The following is a 14,549-nucleotide window of genomic DNA, read 5'->3' as shown; positions in this document are numbered from 1 at the left end:
TCATGAAAAGGGGTGATCATCAGTCCATTATCCTCAAAGTTGAATTAAGTGTGGATTACTTTCAAAAAAGCAAAATTTATTACAGGTCTTTGAGATCAAGTGAATTACAGCTTAATGTAACTCTAAGAGTATAAACATAAAACTAAGTAAAGATGCTTATGACTTGTGAGTATGGTATGACTAGTAAGTCAAAACAAATCCTCAAATTAGAGGTAAACAACAAAACCAACCCAATTCCAGTTAACAATGATGATGTTTTGTCAAATAAATTGCCTTTACAACATGCCAGCTGTCTGACCCACAGGGCAGGGTTTCTGTCACTCTCAGCAAGAATGTCTTCTTAGCTGCTGCCAAAGTGGTCTCACTTCTTTGACCTCTTCTTGTATGTGAACTACTGTGCAAGCTATCCTTGCACTGTACCTCCTAGTGGCTCTTGAAGTGAAGGAATCATTTGTAGCTTAAGTCAATTTATTTTATTAGCTTTCTGGAAAAATGGTTAAGGGCATTGGCTTTGGTGCAAATCCTGGCTCTGCCACTTAATGGCTGTATTTCATTGGGCAAATTACTTAGGTTACTCAACTATAAAATGGTGATAAAAATAGGACCTACTTTATGGGTTTGTGGTAAAGAACAAGTAAGACAATCCATATAAAAGTGCTTAACACAAGCCTGGCATGTAAATGTTTTGTTATTTGGTACCTTCTCAATTATAAATTCAGACATGGTCCCCGAAATCATATGGAGTTGTTTGTGTATTGGTCGTGCAGAGCAGTGCTGCCCGGTAGAACTTTGTGCAGTGATGGAGCTGGTCTGTATCTATTCACTAAGTATTCTCCACAGGTAGCCTTCGAAATGGGACAAGTAGAACTAGAGACTAGGTTTTAAACTTTATTTTTTTATTTCAATTTATAACAATGATTTGTAGGTGCCAAATAGAGGTGTAGGGTATGTTTGTATAGATGTTATTGTCAAATTGAAAGCAAGATTTAAGATGCCTCGGAGAGAACTTGGTATATGTCAGTACATTGTAGTTTTGGAAATTCCTTCGGTCATTCTTTGTTGATTAACAGTTGTATCTGCTCGCCAGGAAAATGAGCCTTTTGTCATTTTGTTTTTTTCTAGCCTATCCTAAAGCTCTTGACTTCTGGAAGAATATTTAAAGGTGCATTCATACTTAGGCTTTTCAGGAAATGTACCTGTTCCAAGCTGGCATCTCCTGTCAATATTGAAACTTATATCCGGGTGGGAGGGAAGATATGGGGGGGGGCCATTGTAATCCATAAGCTGTACTTTGGAAATTTATATTCATTAAATAAAAGTTAAAAAAAAAGTAAAAAAAAAAAGAAACTTATTTCCAAACCATTCATAAATGTACATGCAGGAACACATACTCATTAATGTCCATTTACCTGCAGTTACCTGCAGGTAGTTTTGAAAATGGTTTACCTCTTTCATCTTAGAGTATTTTAAAAAAAAAAATATTTATTTATTTGAGAGATAGTTATGGACAGTGAGGGAGAGAGAAGACCTCTCTCCAGAGGTCTTCTAACCACTGGTTCACTCCCCAGATGGCTGCAACAGCCAGAGCTGCACCAATCTGAAGCCAGGAGCCAGGTGCTTCTTCCCAGTCTCCCAAATGGGTGCAGCGGCCCAAGCACTTGGGCCATCCTATGCTGCTTTCCCAGGCCATAGCAGAGAGCTGGATTAGAAGAGGAGCAGCCAGGACTAGAACCAGTGCCCATATGGGATGCCAGTACTGCAGGCGGAGGATTAACCTACTGCGCCACAGCACTGGCTGTGAGATTCTTGAGGAAGGTTTCCGTTTAAAGGAACTGTGGCTTGCAAATGGTAAATGAAATGTTTCTCCAGTGAAATAGTAGTCTTTGTTTACATATGCATAATATGTATGTAGAATGCATATTCTGTATTTATGTTGTCGTTAGTGGTTTGAAGTAAACAGTGGCCTATGTCTATATATCTTTTTGAATGACCTATTTATATAAGTCACTCTCATTTCATGATTAATGATTTTCAAATGTTTATATTCCACCCAGAACTCATTTTCTTATATTGCTGGAGTCTGTAATGCCCAAGTAATGAAGTCAAATAGGAGCTCTCAGAACACATTAACATGGGGCAGCCCTCAGAGCTCTTACTTTGAAGGAGCTGGCCTCAGCCAGATATTTAAGTCGAGAGAACACTGTAGTCCAAAGAAGGGGGACATTCCAAGAGATGTGGGTAAGCTTTTTGGAATGTAGGTAATTAGAACAATGAACCTTAAACTAGTCTGCTTATTTTAATTACTTTAACTTTTGTATTTTGAAATTTGGAATTGGCAAAATTAAAAACTGGATTACCTTGGTGGTATACTCCACCCTCACCCCTCCAGTAAGATTAGGAAAATGAAGATTGTTTTTAGATGAATGTATAGGAAGCTTTCATAAGCAAAAGAAAAACTAAATGATTACATAAGGTTATTTTTTTCCATTTAAGTTATTTTATTTTGGCAATTAAATAATGTTTTGTTGGTCTTTTTCTTCCTAAATCACTTTCAGGTTTGATTTTACACATAAAAAGCAATCAGGTGGTGCAGGCCAGTATGGGAAAGTGATAGGTGTACTGGAGCCCCTGGACCCAGAGAACTACACTAAGTTGGAGTTTTCTGATGAAACATTTGGAGCAAATGTTCCAAAGCAGTTTGTACCTGCTGTAGAAAAGGTAAATTTTTTAAATCTTCTTTTGCTTTTTTATTTACTAAAAACAGTTTAGTAGGTATCAAATGATACTCTTTTATCACGTTATCCATTGAGTTCGTTTTAGCTATAATCCTGCCTCTGTATGTGATTGTTAAGCTTTCCATCTGATTTAGAAGTCCCAGGTCTTTGCATTCATGAGCTATAAATGTCTGCTATGAGAGTGGTGAGAAATCATTCTGTTTCTTAATTGAAGTTATATTTCTCTTGACAAGTTGTAGCTTCTGTATTGATTGCAGTCAGCAATTAAGATGTGTAGTAGCCCTTAGGGATTTATGAAAGGTTTGTTTGTTTTGCTGTAGTAGAATGATCATTTACTAAGATTCTGAACACCTTGTTGCCACTGTCATCTTTGTTACTGCTTAATGTGCTTCTTTGTCCAATGTGCAGAGCCGGTTTCTTCACTTGTAAGATGAAAGTAAAATATTTAAACCTGTACTCCTGATAAAATAGAGATCAGACAAGTCTATGTGTGACATTTCTTTGGGAATTGTGAATCACTTTTTTTTTTTTTTTTTTTTTTTGAGAGGCAGAGAGAAAGGTCTTCCTTTTCCCATTGGTTCACCCTCCAGTGGCCGCCGCTGCTGGCGCACCGCACTGATCCGAAGGCAGGAGCCAGGTGCTCCTCCTGGTCTCCCATGGGGTGCAGGGCCCAAGCACTTGGGCCATTCTCCACTGCACTCCTGGGCCACAGCAGAGAGCTGGCCTGGAAGAGGGGAAACCGGGACAGAATCCGGCACCCCAACTGGGACTAGAACCCGGTGTGCCGGCGCCGCAAGGCGGAGGAGTAGCCTGTTGAGCCACGGCGCCAGCCCATGAATCACTTTCTAGATATAAAGGGTTAGCGTTTTGTTTGCTTCCTAAGTCACTTATTTAGACTGTGTTAAATGTATGACAATTGTTTATTCTTGTACATTGAGGTTTTTCTGAGTTTTTTGTTTTTTAAAAATTTATTTATTTGAAAGCCAGAGTCACACAGAAAGAGAAAGAGAGGCAGAGAGAGAGGTCTTCTATTCTCTGGTTCAATCCCCAATTGGCTGCAACAGCTGGAGCTGTGCTGATCCAAAGCCAGGAGCCAGGAGCTTCTTCAGGTCTCTCACGTGGGTGCAGGGGCCCAAAGACTTGGGCCATCTTCTACTGCTTTCCAGGCTGTAGCAGAGAGCTGGATCAGAAGAGGAGTAGCCAGAACTCAAACTGGTGCCTGTACGGGATGCTGGCACTGCAGGCAGAAACTTAATCTACTGTGCCACAGTGCTGGCTCCTTTTTTTTTAGTGTTTTGTCTTAGAAATCCTTGGTAACAGATTTAAATTTTGGTTTCAGAGATGGTAGTATTTTTGTGATTAATATATTCTATTTATTACACTCTTATAATGTTATATTATCAACATGCTTATAAGTATATTTCTCCAGGATTAGGAGAGCTTAGTTTTTTTTCAGCATACATAACTTAGTTTTGAAATGTCTGGAAGACATTGTACACAGGTTCAGTCATATGATTGTGTGGCCAGGAAAAACCAAAAATATGTACAATTTGTTGTAAATCAATTATACCTTAATGAAGCTATTTTTAAGCAAAAAGAATTGCATTTAGAAAAGTAAAATTACCTTTTAATTATAATTACCTTTTAATTTTGGTTCTTACTGCCATTGTGTAACTTTGCAAATTATAGCTTTATCATATGACCTGGCAGTGAGGTGAAGCAATGATAGGTATATAGTAAGGGCTTCTACTATGTGTGGGAGTTTTCTTTTAAGGAGTTCATAGTTTGGCCTTTCGTGTTTCCTCTAAAATTAAGATCGTGCTGTCTCTATAATGGATTATGAGAGTTAAGTCACTGTTGAATATGAGTGACTATTAGCCCTCCTAAGTTCAGTTTCCATCTAGCTCACACATGTAAGGAGCGTTTTTGCAAGGGATTCTTCATCTAGGTGGTATAATAATGAAACTTAAGGGGTAAAGATATTAAGTTCTTCAAATAATTCTTTTTTGAGGGATGAAACGTAGCATGTATAAAAAGAATACACTTCAGAACCCTAAAATGTTTGGATGTTTTTGGTAATGCACCTGTAAGTGAAATCCACTCACTCCCAAGTTGTTTGCATTCATTAACAGGGATTTTTAGATGCCTGTGAGAAGGGTCCTCTCTCCGGTTATAAGCTCTCTGGGCTCCGGTTTGTTTTGCAAGATGGAGCGCACCACATGGTTGATTCCAATGAAATCTCTTTCATCCGAGCAGGAGAAGGTGCTCTCAAACAAGGTATGCTGTATCCTAATACCCTCCGCCTTAGACCAGCAGAGCTGGGCACCACACCAGGGAATTTGATCAGTACTTGGGCAAGTGGATCAAAAGTGAGGGTAGCTAGTTCCCCTTCTTGCAAAATTAAGAGCCTTACCTGTTCCAAAAATTATCTAAATTTTTTCTTTGTGTTTAAATTCATAGGTAATTTGTAAGTTTTATTTTTCATAGACAAGATAGAACTACATAGAATTCTAAGAAATATTTTAAAGTAAGCTAACTATAGTCATGTTGTTTTAGTGATTTGCTCAAATTATATTTGTAAGTAACGTTTTCATGCATGACATTTTAGGCTATTAGATTTTATTTTTTTAAGATTTATTTATTTGTTTGAAAGAGTTAGAGCGAGAGCAAGCCAGGAGCTTCACCCAGGTTTCCCATGTGGGTGCAGGGGCCCAAAACATGGGCGACCTTCCGCTGCTTTTTCCAGGCCACCAGCAAGGAGCTGGAAGGGAAGTGGAGCATCCAGGACATGCACCTGTTGCCCATATGGGATGCCAGCAACTCAGGCGTTGGCTTTAACCTACTACGCCACAGTGCCGGCTACCAGGCCTTTAGATATTTTGAGGATGACCAAAGTATTTTGAAAGAATTCGGTAAACCTTGTCCACAATGTAGATTTCTTGCTAAACTGATAAATTTGTCAGCCTGCTGAACTAGAGCCCTAAGAAATTGGGAACATGTTTGGTTCTTTGCTTTTAAGAGAAAAAGGCAAATGTTATCATAGCAGTTTGACATCAGGATTTTTCCACAAAGAAACTTGAAAGTTGTGGGCAGAATCTAGAAAATTTACTCTCTCTGCCATTTCTTCTGTTATTTGTTATTTGGAAATCTCTGTAAGTGTCTTTACACAGGAGAATTATATTATGCACAAAACATTTCTTTCTTTTTTTTTTTTTTTTTTAAGATTTATTTGAGAAGCAGAGTTACAGAGGGAGAGACAGAAAGGTCTTCCAACCACTGGTTCACTCCCTAAATAGCTGCAACAGCCGGAGCTGGGCTGATCTGAAGCCAGGAGCCAGGAGGGTCTTTTGGGTCTCCCATGTGGGTACAAGGGCCCAAGCACTTTGGCCATCTTCCACTGCTTTCTGAGGCCCTTAGCAGGGAGCTGGATAGGAAGTGGAGCAGCCAGGATTTCAGTCAGTGCCCATATGGGATGCTGGCATCGCAGGCGGAGAGGGAGAGAGATCTTTCATCTACTGGTTCACTCCCTAAATGGTAAAGTCAGAAGCTTCATCTGAATTTCCCATGTGGGTGCAAGGGCCCAAGTACTTGGACCATCTTCTGCTACTTTTGCAGGTCATTAGCCAGGAGGTAGATCAGAAATGGAGCAGCTGGGACTCATTTGGGAAGTCAGTGCTGCAGGCAGCAGATTGCCCTGTAGCCACAGTGCTGGCCTGTGTGTTGGTTCTTTACTGAATATTGGTAGTGTTCCTGGAGACAGAGGTTCCATAAAGCCAGATGTGTGAGGTGGTTATCAGTTAACAAAGAGCCCCATCCTTTTTAACTGTTCCTATATTTAAATATAGATATTATATTTATTTTTGTATGTGCCCGTAATACCTGTATGTGTCCTTGAAGAATGTACTGAATAGTAACTAAACAGAAGTGTACTATTTAGTTTTATTATTTAGGTATGTAAGTATTATTATCATTAATCGCCTGTAGATATTCAGAGGGATGGTACTAGATTATAATTGAATCAAGAAGTTTTATTCTTTTGCCAGATATACATACACAGACAAGCAGGATGCTAGCATGAAAAATTAACTATTGTTTCTTCATTTGACTCTCATTTCTCCATGATTAAAATCCTGAAATGTTCAAAATATTGCCTTGTACCCCATAAGTATAACACTTATTGTCAGCTAAAAACAAAACTTAAAAAAATAGATTTGAAGTAAAATAATTTTTTTCCTATATAGAAAGAAAAAAATAGGGGCAGGCATGGTGGTGCAGGGTTAACTGCTGCTGGGGACACCTGCTTCTGTTGGAGTGCCTGAGATTAAGTCTCACCTCCTTTCTCATCCAGCTTCCTTTTAATGCTCACCCCGGGAAGCAGCAGGTGGTGACTCAAGTACTTGGGTCCCTGCCACCCACATGCAAGCCCTGGATGGAGTTCCAGGTGTCCAAGCCCTGGCTGTTGCTGGCATTTGGGGAATGAACTAGTGGATAGAAGCTCTCACTTCCTCTCTTCCTCTCCCCTATCACCGCCTTTCAAATAAAAATATGAATTTTAAAACAATGAAGACATAAATGTAAAGGAAGAAAGTTCTTGCCAAAGTCAGTAAGAAAATCATGTTTTATATATATACCTGAATGCCAAATGAGAGTTTCGGGGTGAAAAGGTTGGTGAATGAGCTGAGTCCAAGAAGAGCTTGTACTATGAACTATTGGAATACTTTATTATTGTATGTTACATACTATCAAAAGTGGAAGAAAAATAGTTCAGATTCTCATGAACTCTAATTTGAAAGGGCATGTTCAGGGTGGTATGGCTGTAGAAATGAACTCTTAATTTGAACCTTATTTTAAACTTTACCCCTGATATTTATCAGCGATGTCATCTAAAAGTGAAATGCAAAGTGGAATGTCCTATTTGGGTATGTTTCACCCTGTGGATGTGACCATTGCCATCATTTTTGTTGCCAGCTTTTTTTTTTTTATGTGAGTCAGAGACTGAGCTCCCGTCCACTGGTTTGCTCCCCAGATGCTCACAGGGAGGAGGATAGAGGCAAAGTTTAGAGCCAGGAACTCAATTCAGGTGTCCCACATGGGCAGTAGGAATCTAATACTGGAGCCATTGTCCACTACTTCCCAGGATATGCATAAGCAGGAAGCTTGAATCAGGAGCCAGAGTCCAGCATTGAACCCATGCACTCCAGTATGGGATGTACTGGTGACCCAACCACCAGGCCAGAGCCCACTCTCTGACCAGTTCTCAGAGACTACCATGCTTGGTCTCCCTAGAAACAACAAATTTGGAGTCACTCTGCAAGAAAAATAAAGGTTATTAGTTTATTTAATTCAGCAGTGCTCTTTTTGTAATCTCCTTTTCTGTTAGGCACTGGGCTTTGAGTTTGAATCTTAGCCCTGCTCCTGACTTGGATGGAAGTGGGCAAATCATCTGAATTTAACCCCGGTTGCTTGGTGATAATAATGGACATACATATTTGGACATAGTGAATGCTCAGCCCTCTTCCCGTTGTACAGTCCTTGACCTAGCACCGTGTCACACCACCCATTCCCCAGCTGGTTTGTCTCAGAGTGGTCATAATGTTTATGGATTACTTAAATGCCATGTATTATGCCAAGAACATGAATTATCACATCTTATCTTCACAGTGACATTACAGTTGAGGAAGTTAAAATTCAGAGTAGTTAACTGAGAAACCCAGGATTGCAAGCTAGGTAATACTGAAACTGAAAGTTAAATCCCACCGGAGTCAGCATCCTTGATTACTCCTCACATGGCCTCTTTAGCACTTAACCTGGTAATGTCAGTGTTATTCCCAGTGAGCAGAAACATAAACATTACCATCTCTACCCACAGCTTTGACTTAAAGGTCCTACGATGATGTCAGTATCTTCACTTCTCCCTTTGGGGAGCTACAGACCATGCATCTGCTAGGGGGAAAATTGCCTGTAGGACTTGGATGCCTTGCGGCTAATGGCTGTTGGAAGATGTTAGGGTGAGTTAGCTCTGGAGTCTTGTCACATAGAGGTTAGAGGATGTGTTTAAGGACAAGGTTTATCTGGAAGTGAGTCAAGGTAGATTTAGGAAGAGAGGAAATTTAAAGGAGGAAATTAGGGTGAGGGAATGTGAAAACTGAATTAGGCTATCCCCAACACTGAATGATGAGCTCTGGATGTTTCACCTTTTCCTTTCCTTTAAATAAGGCCTTTCACAATCTAGCTAGCTCTTTTACAGCGCTAACTATGGAAAACACTAGATGCAGCAGTCTCTAGGTGCCCTTTTTCCACAGTTGAGGATTATTTGTCTATTTTAGATGTCTGTGCAAACTTAGGCAATATTTCTTTTCAGAACAAAATTCACTAATTAAGACTAATCGGTCAAAGGCAGATGTGAACTAGGATATGATTTGAATTTTAAAAATTAAATGCAAGTGAGCCGGCGCCGTGGCTCAATAGGCTAATCCTCCACCTTGCGGCGCCGGCACACCGGGTTCTAGTCCCGGTCGGGGCGCCGGATTCTGTCCCGGTTGCCCCTCTTCCAGGCCAGCTCTCTGCTATGGCCAGGGAGTGCAGTGGAGGATGGCCCAGGTGCTTGGGCCCTGCACCCCATGGGAGACCAGGAAAAGCACCTGGATCCTGGCTCCTGCCATCGGATCAGCGCGGTGCGCCGGCTGCAGCGGCGGCCATTGGAGGGTGAACCAACGGCAAAGGAAGACCTTTCTCTCTCTGTCTCTCTCTCACTGTCCACTCTGCCTGTCAAAAAAAAAAAAAAAAAAAAAAAATTAAATGCAAGTATATTACATTGCTATTACAATTACTGCTCTTAAGCTAACAGTGACTTTAGAAATGCTTTAATGAACAAACAGGAAAAATTGCTAATTAGTTTATAGACAAATTGATGCTTCTAGGAAGCACTTTTTTTTTTTTTTTTTTTGACAGATAGTTAGACAGTAAGAGAGAGACAGAGAGAAAGGTCTTCCTTCTGTTGGTTCACCCCCCAAATGGCTGCTACAGCCAGAGCTACGCCAATCCGAAGCCAGGAGCCAGGTTCCTCCTCCTGGTCTTGCATGTGGGTGCAGGGGCCCAAGCATTTGGGCCATCCTCCACTGCCCTCTCGGGCCACAGCAGAGAGCTGGACTGGAAGAGGAGCAACCGGGACTAGAACTGGTGCCCATATGGGATGCTGGCGCCAGCTCCAGCTATGATTATTTTTAAACAAGTATTTTTTTTTGTCATGTTATCTGTGTTTTGCTTAAAGCCTTTATTTGGAGATAATTCAACCAGTGTGAGGCTGAGTATTCTACATACACTATCACAACTTCCCAATGAAGTATGATTATTTGGAGTCTTATTATACCCTCTCCATTCTGTTTTTTTTTTTTTTTTTTTAAGATTTATTTTATTTATTTAAAAGTCAGAGTTACAAAGAGAGGTGGAGACAGAGAGAGAGGTCTTCCATCCACTGATTCACTCCCCAGATGGCTGCAACAGCAGGAGCTGTGCCTATCAGAAGCCAGGAGCTTCCTCCGGGTCTCCCAAGTGGGTGCAGGGGCCCAAGACTTGGGCCGTCTCCCATTGCTATCCCAGGCCATACCAGAGAGCTGGATCGGAAGAGGAGCAGCTGGAACTAGAACCGGCGCCCTTATGGGTTGCCGGTGCTTCAAACCAGGGCTTTAACCCACTGTGCCACAGCACCAACCCAACCCTCTCTATACTGTTAAATGAAACATCACTCAGCATTTGTAGCAGTGGAAGTGTTCTGATTATGTAAGACATACATATTGTGTTTTAGTTCTTAAATGACCCCTAGCATTTAATCCAATATCTGTATTTCGTAGGTGAAAGAAATTGACACCTGGACAGACTGTTTTTCAAAAGGCATAACTTGTTAAAGGTAGAACAGAAGTTGGTGTTTGGCCTGTTGGTTAGGACACTGGTCTGATTAAGAGGCCCGTATTCTATATATGAGTTCTCAGGTTCACTACCAGCTCCAGGTCTTGACTTCAGCTTCTTGAAGACCCCAGGAGGCAGTGGTGATGGCTTGAGTAAATTGGATTCCAGCTATCCATATGAGAAACCTAGCATTAGTTACTAGTTCTTGGCTCCTGGCTTCAGCCTGGCCCAGTCCCAGCCCCAGTGTAGGCTTTTGGGGAGTAAACCAGTGGATGGGACCTCACATTCTCTTTGTCTCTCAAATAAAATTGTAAAATAATAGCAATAATAGTTAAATATTGAGCAGAATCTAGAAACTTGATCTTCTTGTTCTTAGATTATTCAGCCTAGAAAAGCCTAAAAAAGGAAAAACAGATCTTTGGTATGTCTTGATTCTTGTCTCCAAGTATATTGCAGGGTAACATCGGTAACCCTCTCCCCTCTACCCACAATAAAAGTTGTTTTCTTATAGTTCAAAAGAACTTGTCTACCAGAGACCAACAGAAAAGAATGGGGAGATGGGCTTTGTGGCTCAGCAGGTTAAGCTGTGTCTTGGGATGCCCACATCCCTTGGCCAAGTCCCTGGGAATGAGGCTGTCTCTGTTTCCAGTCAGCTTCCTGGTAATGTACCTGGGAAAGAACAACTGATGACTCAAGCACCTGTGTCCGTGCCACACACATGGGAGGCTAAGATGGGAATTTCAGGCTCCTGGCTTTGGGCGGGACCTGCCCCAGCCATTATGGGCATTTGGGGAGTGAACTAGCCAGTCACCTCTGCCTTTCAATAAATAAATAAATAAATCTTTTAAAACGAAAGAATGAGTTTTAACAGTTAATGTTTCTACCCATAAGATTTTCAGAAAAAAATAACTCGACTGGGTGATTTAGATGGTAAAGTACTTCATATAGTGCTGTTTAAAGACACTTGTATAATATTCTCTGCAGTTTTTTATTTATTTATTTAAAAGTCAGAGTTACACAGAGAGAGGAAAAGGAGAGAGAGAGAGGTCTTCCATCTGAATGTTCACTCTCCAGATGGCTGCAACGGCTAGAGCTGTGCTGATCAGAAGCCAGAAGCCAGGAGCTTCTGCCAGGTCTCCCATGCAGGTGCAGGGGCCCAAGGACTTGGGCCAACTTCTACTGCTCTCCCAGGCCACAGCAGAGAACTGGATTGGAAGTGGAACAGCCGGGTTTTGAACCAGCTTCCATGTGGGATGCGCTACAGGCCAGGACGTTAACCCTCTGTGCCACAACCCCTGCAGTTAGTTTTAAGTATAAAATTATGTTAATGGAATACTAATGCTAGAACTAAATGTTGTCTTAATTGGACTTGCCATTAAGAAGATAATGCTACTAGAAAATCAGTTCAGATCAATATTTTAACCTCATGTGTGTGCCTTTGGGAGAGCACCGTCTATCTCCCTTTTTATAGCTGGATAGAAAAGATCTCAAGACTAATAAACTTTCTCTCTCTCTTTTTTTTTTTTTTTAATCCAGCCTTGGCAGATGCGACATTATGTATTCTTGAACCTATTATGTCCGTGGAAGTTGTAGCTCCAAATGAATTTCAGGGACCAGTAATCGCAGGAATTAACCGGCGCCATGGGGTAATCACGGGACAAGACGGGGTTGAGGACTATTTTACATTGTATGCAGATGTAAGTACTATGCTTATTGACAATTTTGCTTTTATTAACCATAGAAGGAAATCAGAATTAGCTTTTGATTTTAGAGATTGTAAAGCAAGCTGACACAATTCCCTCTTGAATTTGTGGTTTCTATATATGTGGCATTTGCTGTTAGAGCAACTCTTCAGTGCATAAACTAAAAATAAAATGCATTTCGTCGTGCCCTTTTGTGAATGCCATTTGCTTAGATGTAATCTTTCTCATTTTTGCTTTGTTTGCATAGTTGGTTTATTATGTTATCTCTATTGGGATAATATTTAATTCCCTTGCTTGTACCTTTCTTAACTTAAGTCTCACGGTAGAAAGGCCTCCTGGAAGACACCACTGTCAGATACATGGTGTCAAAGGCAAGTTGACACTTTGAGAGAAGAAACCCTTCTGAGTGCTTGAGCTGGTACTGGCTAGCAGTGCCCATGAGGAGGGCAGGCTCGCTCTCAGTAGGGTCCACTCTGTGACTCAGTAATTTGGTCTTGAGTTGTGATCAACAACTTTCAAATGGACTTTCCACCTGGAATAAATCAAGAATGTTTCTCTTCAGTTTTTAATTCTTTCAAACCAAGAGCAGTGAATAGAAACCCAAATCCAAAACATCTCTGTATTTTTCTCAAATATTTTTCAGTAATCTCAGATATCTGTTTGTTTCCAGGTTCCTCTAAATGATATGTTTGGTTATTCCACTGAGCTTAGGTCATGCACAGAGGTAAGCTCTTCAAACGACCATCCTACAACACGATCAGATTTGTGAAATCCTGACTTTGCATGCCTTTGATAGTCATACCAACTATACACACATACACACATATAAATATGTGTATGTATATATGCACACAGTTTTTTTGTTTTTAACTCGTAGGGAAAGGGAGAGTACACAATGGAGTACTGCCGATATCAACCATGCTCACCATCCACACAAGAAGACCTTGTTAATAAGTATTTGGAAGCCACAGGTCAACTTCCTATAAAAAAAGGAAAAGCCAAGAACTGACTTTCCTCACCTTGAGTTTACTGACTTTAACTGAATGTGCAATGTTTAGATACTTTGATGGATTCCAGTGGAATGAACTCAAGATGCTGAAAAATTTGGAAGCCCTTATTTCACATTCGGGAACTTCTGCTGTATTCAAAGATAATTATATGTATATTTCTATTGAATGGTTTTATAGTTTGTGGCAAACCCCCCAATAAAATATTACTGAAATATTTTAATGTTTATTTAAGGAGTAAAGAAACTAATCTCAGTTATACGTCTTAAATTAGAATGTGTGTAAACTTCTTTTTCAATTTTTTATCATAAAAATTTCCAGTATACAGGAAAGCTGGAAAAAGTGCACACAAGTCCTATACCTTTCATCTGTTCCAACAGTAAACAATTTTGGTAACAGTTTGCTTATCATATTTGCTTTGTATGTATGTTGTCGGTGTCTCTCTAGTTTTGATTTTTAAAAATTATGATTTTGCTCAAGACCTGAAGGTGAATTGCATATATCACATTTGGAGTTTGATTAATGGATAGGCTTTTCTGTTTTAAGATCCATATGGTCTTTTGGTCTTTTTTTTTTTTTTTTTTTGACAGGCAGAGTGGACAGAGAGACAGAGAGAAAGGTCTTCCTTTGCCGTTGGTTCACCCTCCAATGGCTGCTGCCGCCAGCGTGCTGCGGCTGGCGCACCGCACTGATGCGATGGCAGGAGCCAAGTACTTATCCTGGTCTCCCATGGGGTGCAGGGCCCAAGTACTTGGGCCATCCTCCACTGCACTCCCTGGCCACAGCAGAGAGCTGGCCTGGAAGAGGGGCAACTGGGACAGAATCCGGTGCCCCGACCGGGGTTAGAACCCGGTGTGCTGGCGCCGCAAGGCGGAGGATTAGCCTAGTGAGCCGCGGCGCCGGCCCCATATGGTCTTAATAGAGAATGTTTATCTGATTCTTCATTATGATATTAAAATATTAGCTACATTTCTAGTTGGTTAAGTATGTCTGGTTACTTTAGTTTGTGGCTTCCACAAATTTATGACTGCCTATATTTTAGGAGTGTAAATGTTACTACTTCCTGTGGTCCTATAGGAAGTAAAAAATGGACACTTGCATGTGTTATTCATATTTGTGTTCATATTAATGTTTCTGCAGCCCTAGATAATAAAGTATAATTAATAGAATTACTGCCTAGTCAGTTCCATTCACTTAGT

General features: G+C 40.7%; 1 protein-coding gene across 1 annotated transcript in view; it reads left to right on the top strand.

Annotated features, from left to right (window-relative positions):
* The window catches only part of GFM1 (G elongation factor mitochondrial 1), a 48,736-nt gene extending 34,217 nt beyond the window's left edge, over positions 1-14,519 (top strand). Inside the window, exons 14-18 of the mRNA XM_002716331.6 lie at positions 2,556-2,718; positions 4,868-5,012; positions 12,177-12,337; positions 13,014-13,067; positions 13,221-14,519. Coding sequence (XP_002716377.3) covers positions 2,556-2,718; positions 4,868-5,012; positions 12,177-12,337; positions 13,014-13,067; positions 13,221-13,352 — 655 coding nt within the window. The 3' untranslated portion in view covers positions 13,353-14,519. The remainder of the gene's footprint in view (positions 1-2,555; positions 2,719-4,867; positions 5,013-12,176; positions 12,338-13,013; positions 13,068-13,220) is intronic.
* The last annotated feature ends 30 nt before the right edge of the window (positions 14,520-14,549 follow it).

The sequence above is a fragment of the Oryctolagus cuniculus genome, chromosome 4 (assembly GCF_051225735.1).
Source record: "Oryctolagus cuniculus isolate XC-2025 breed Fujian yellow rabbit chromosome 4, ASM5122573v1, whole genome shotgun sequence".
In the NCBI taxonomy this organism is placed as follows: Eukaryota; Metazoa; Chordata; class Mammalia; order Lagomorpha; family Leporidae; genus Oryctolagus; species Oryctolagus cuniculus.
Note: the sequence above shows the minus strand (reverse complement) of the source record. Positions and strands in the feature narration are given on the sequence as shown.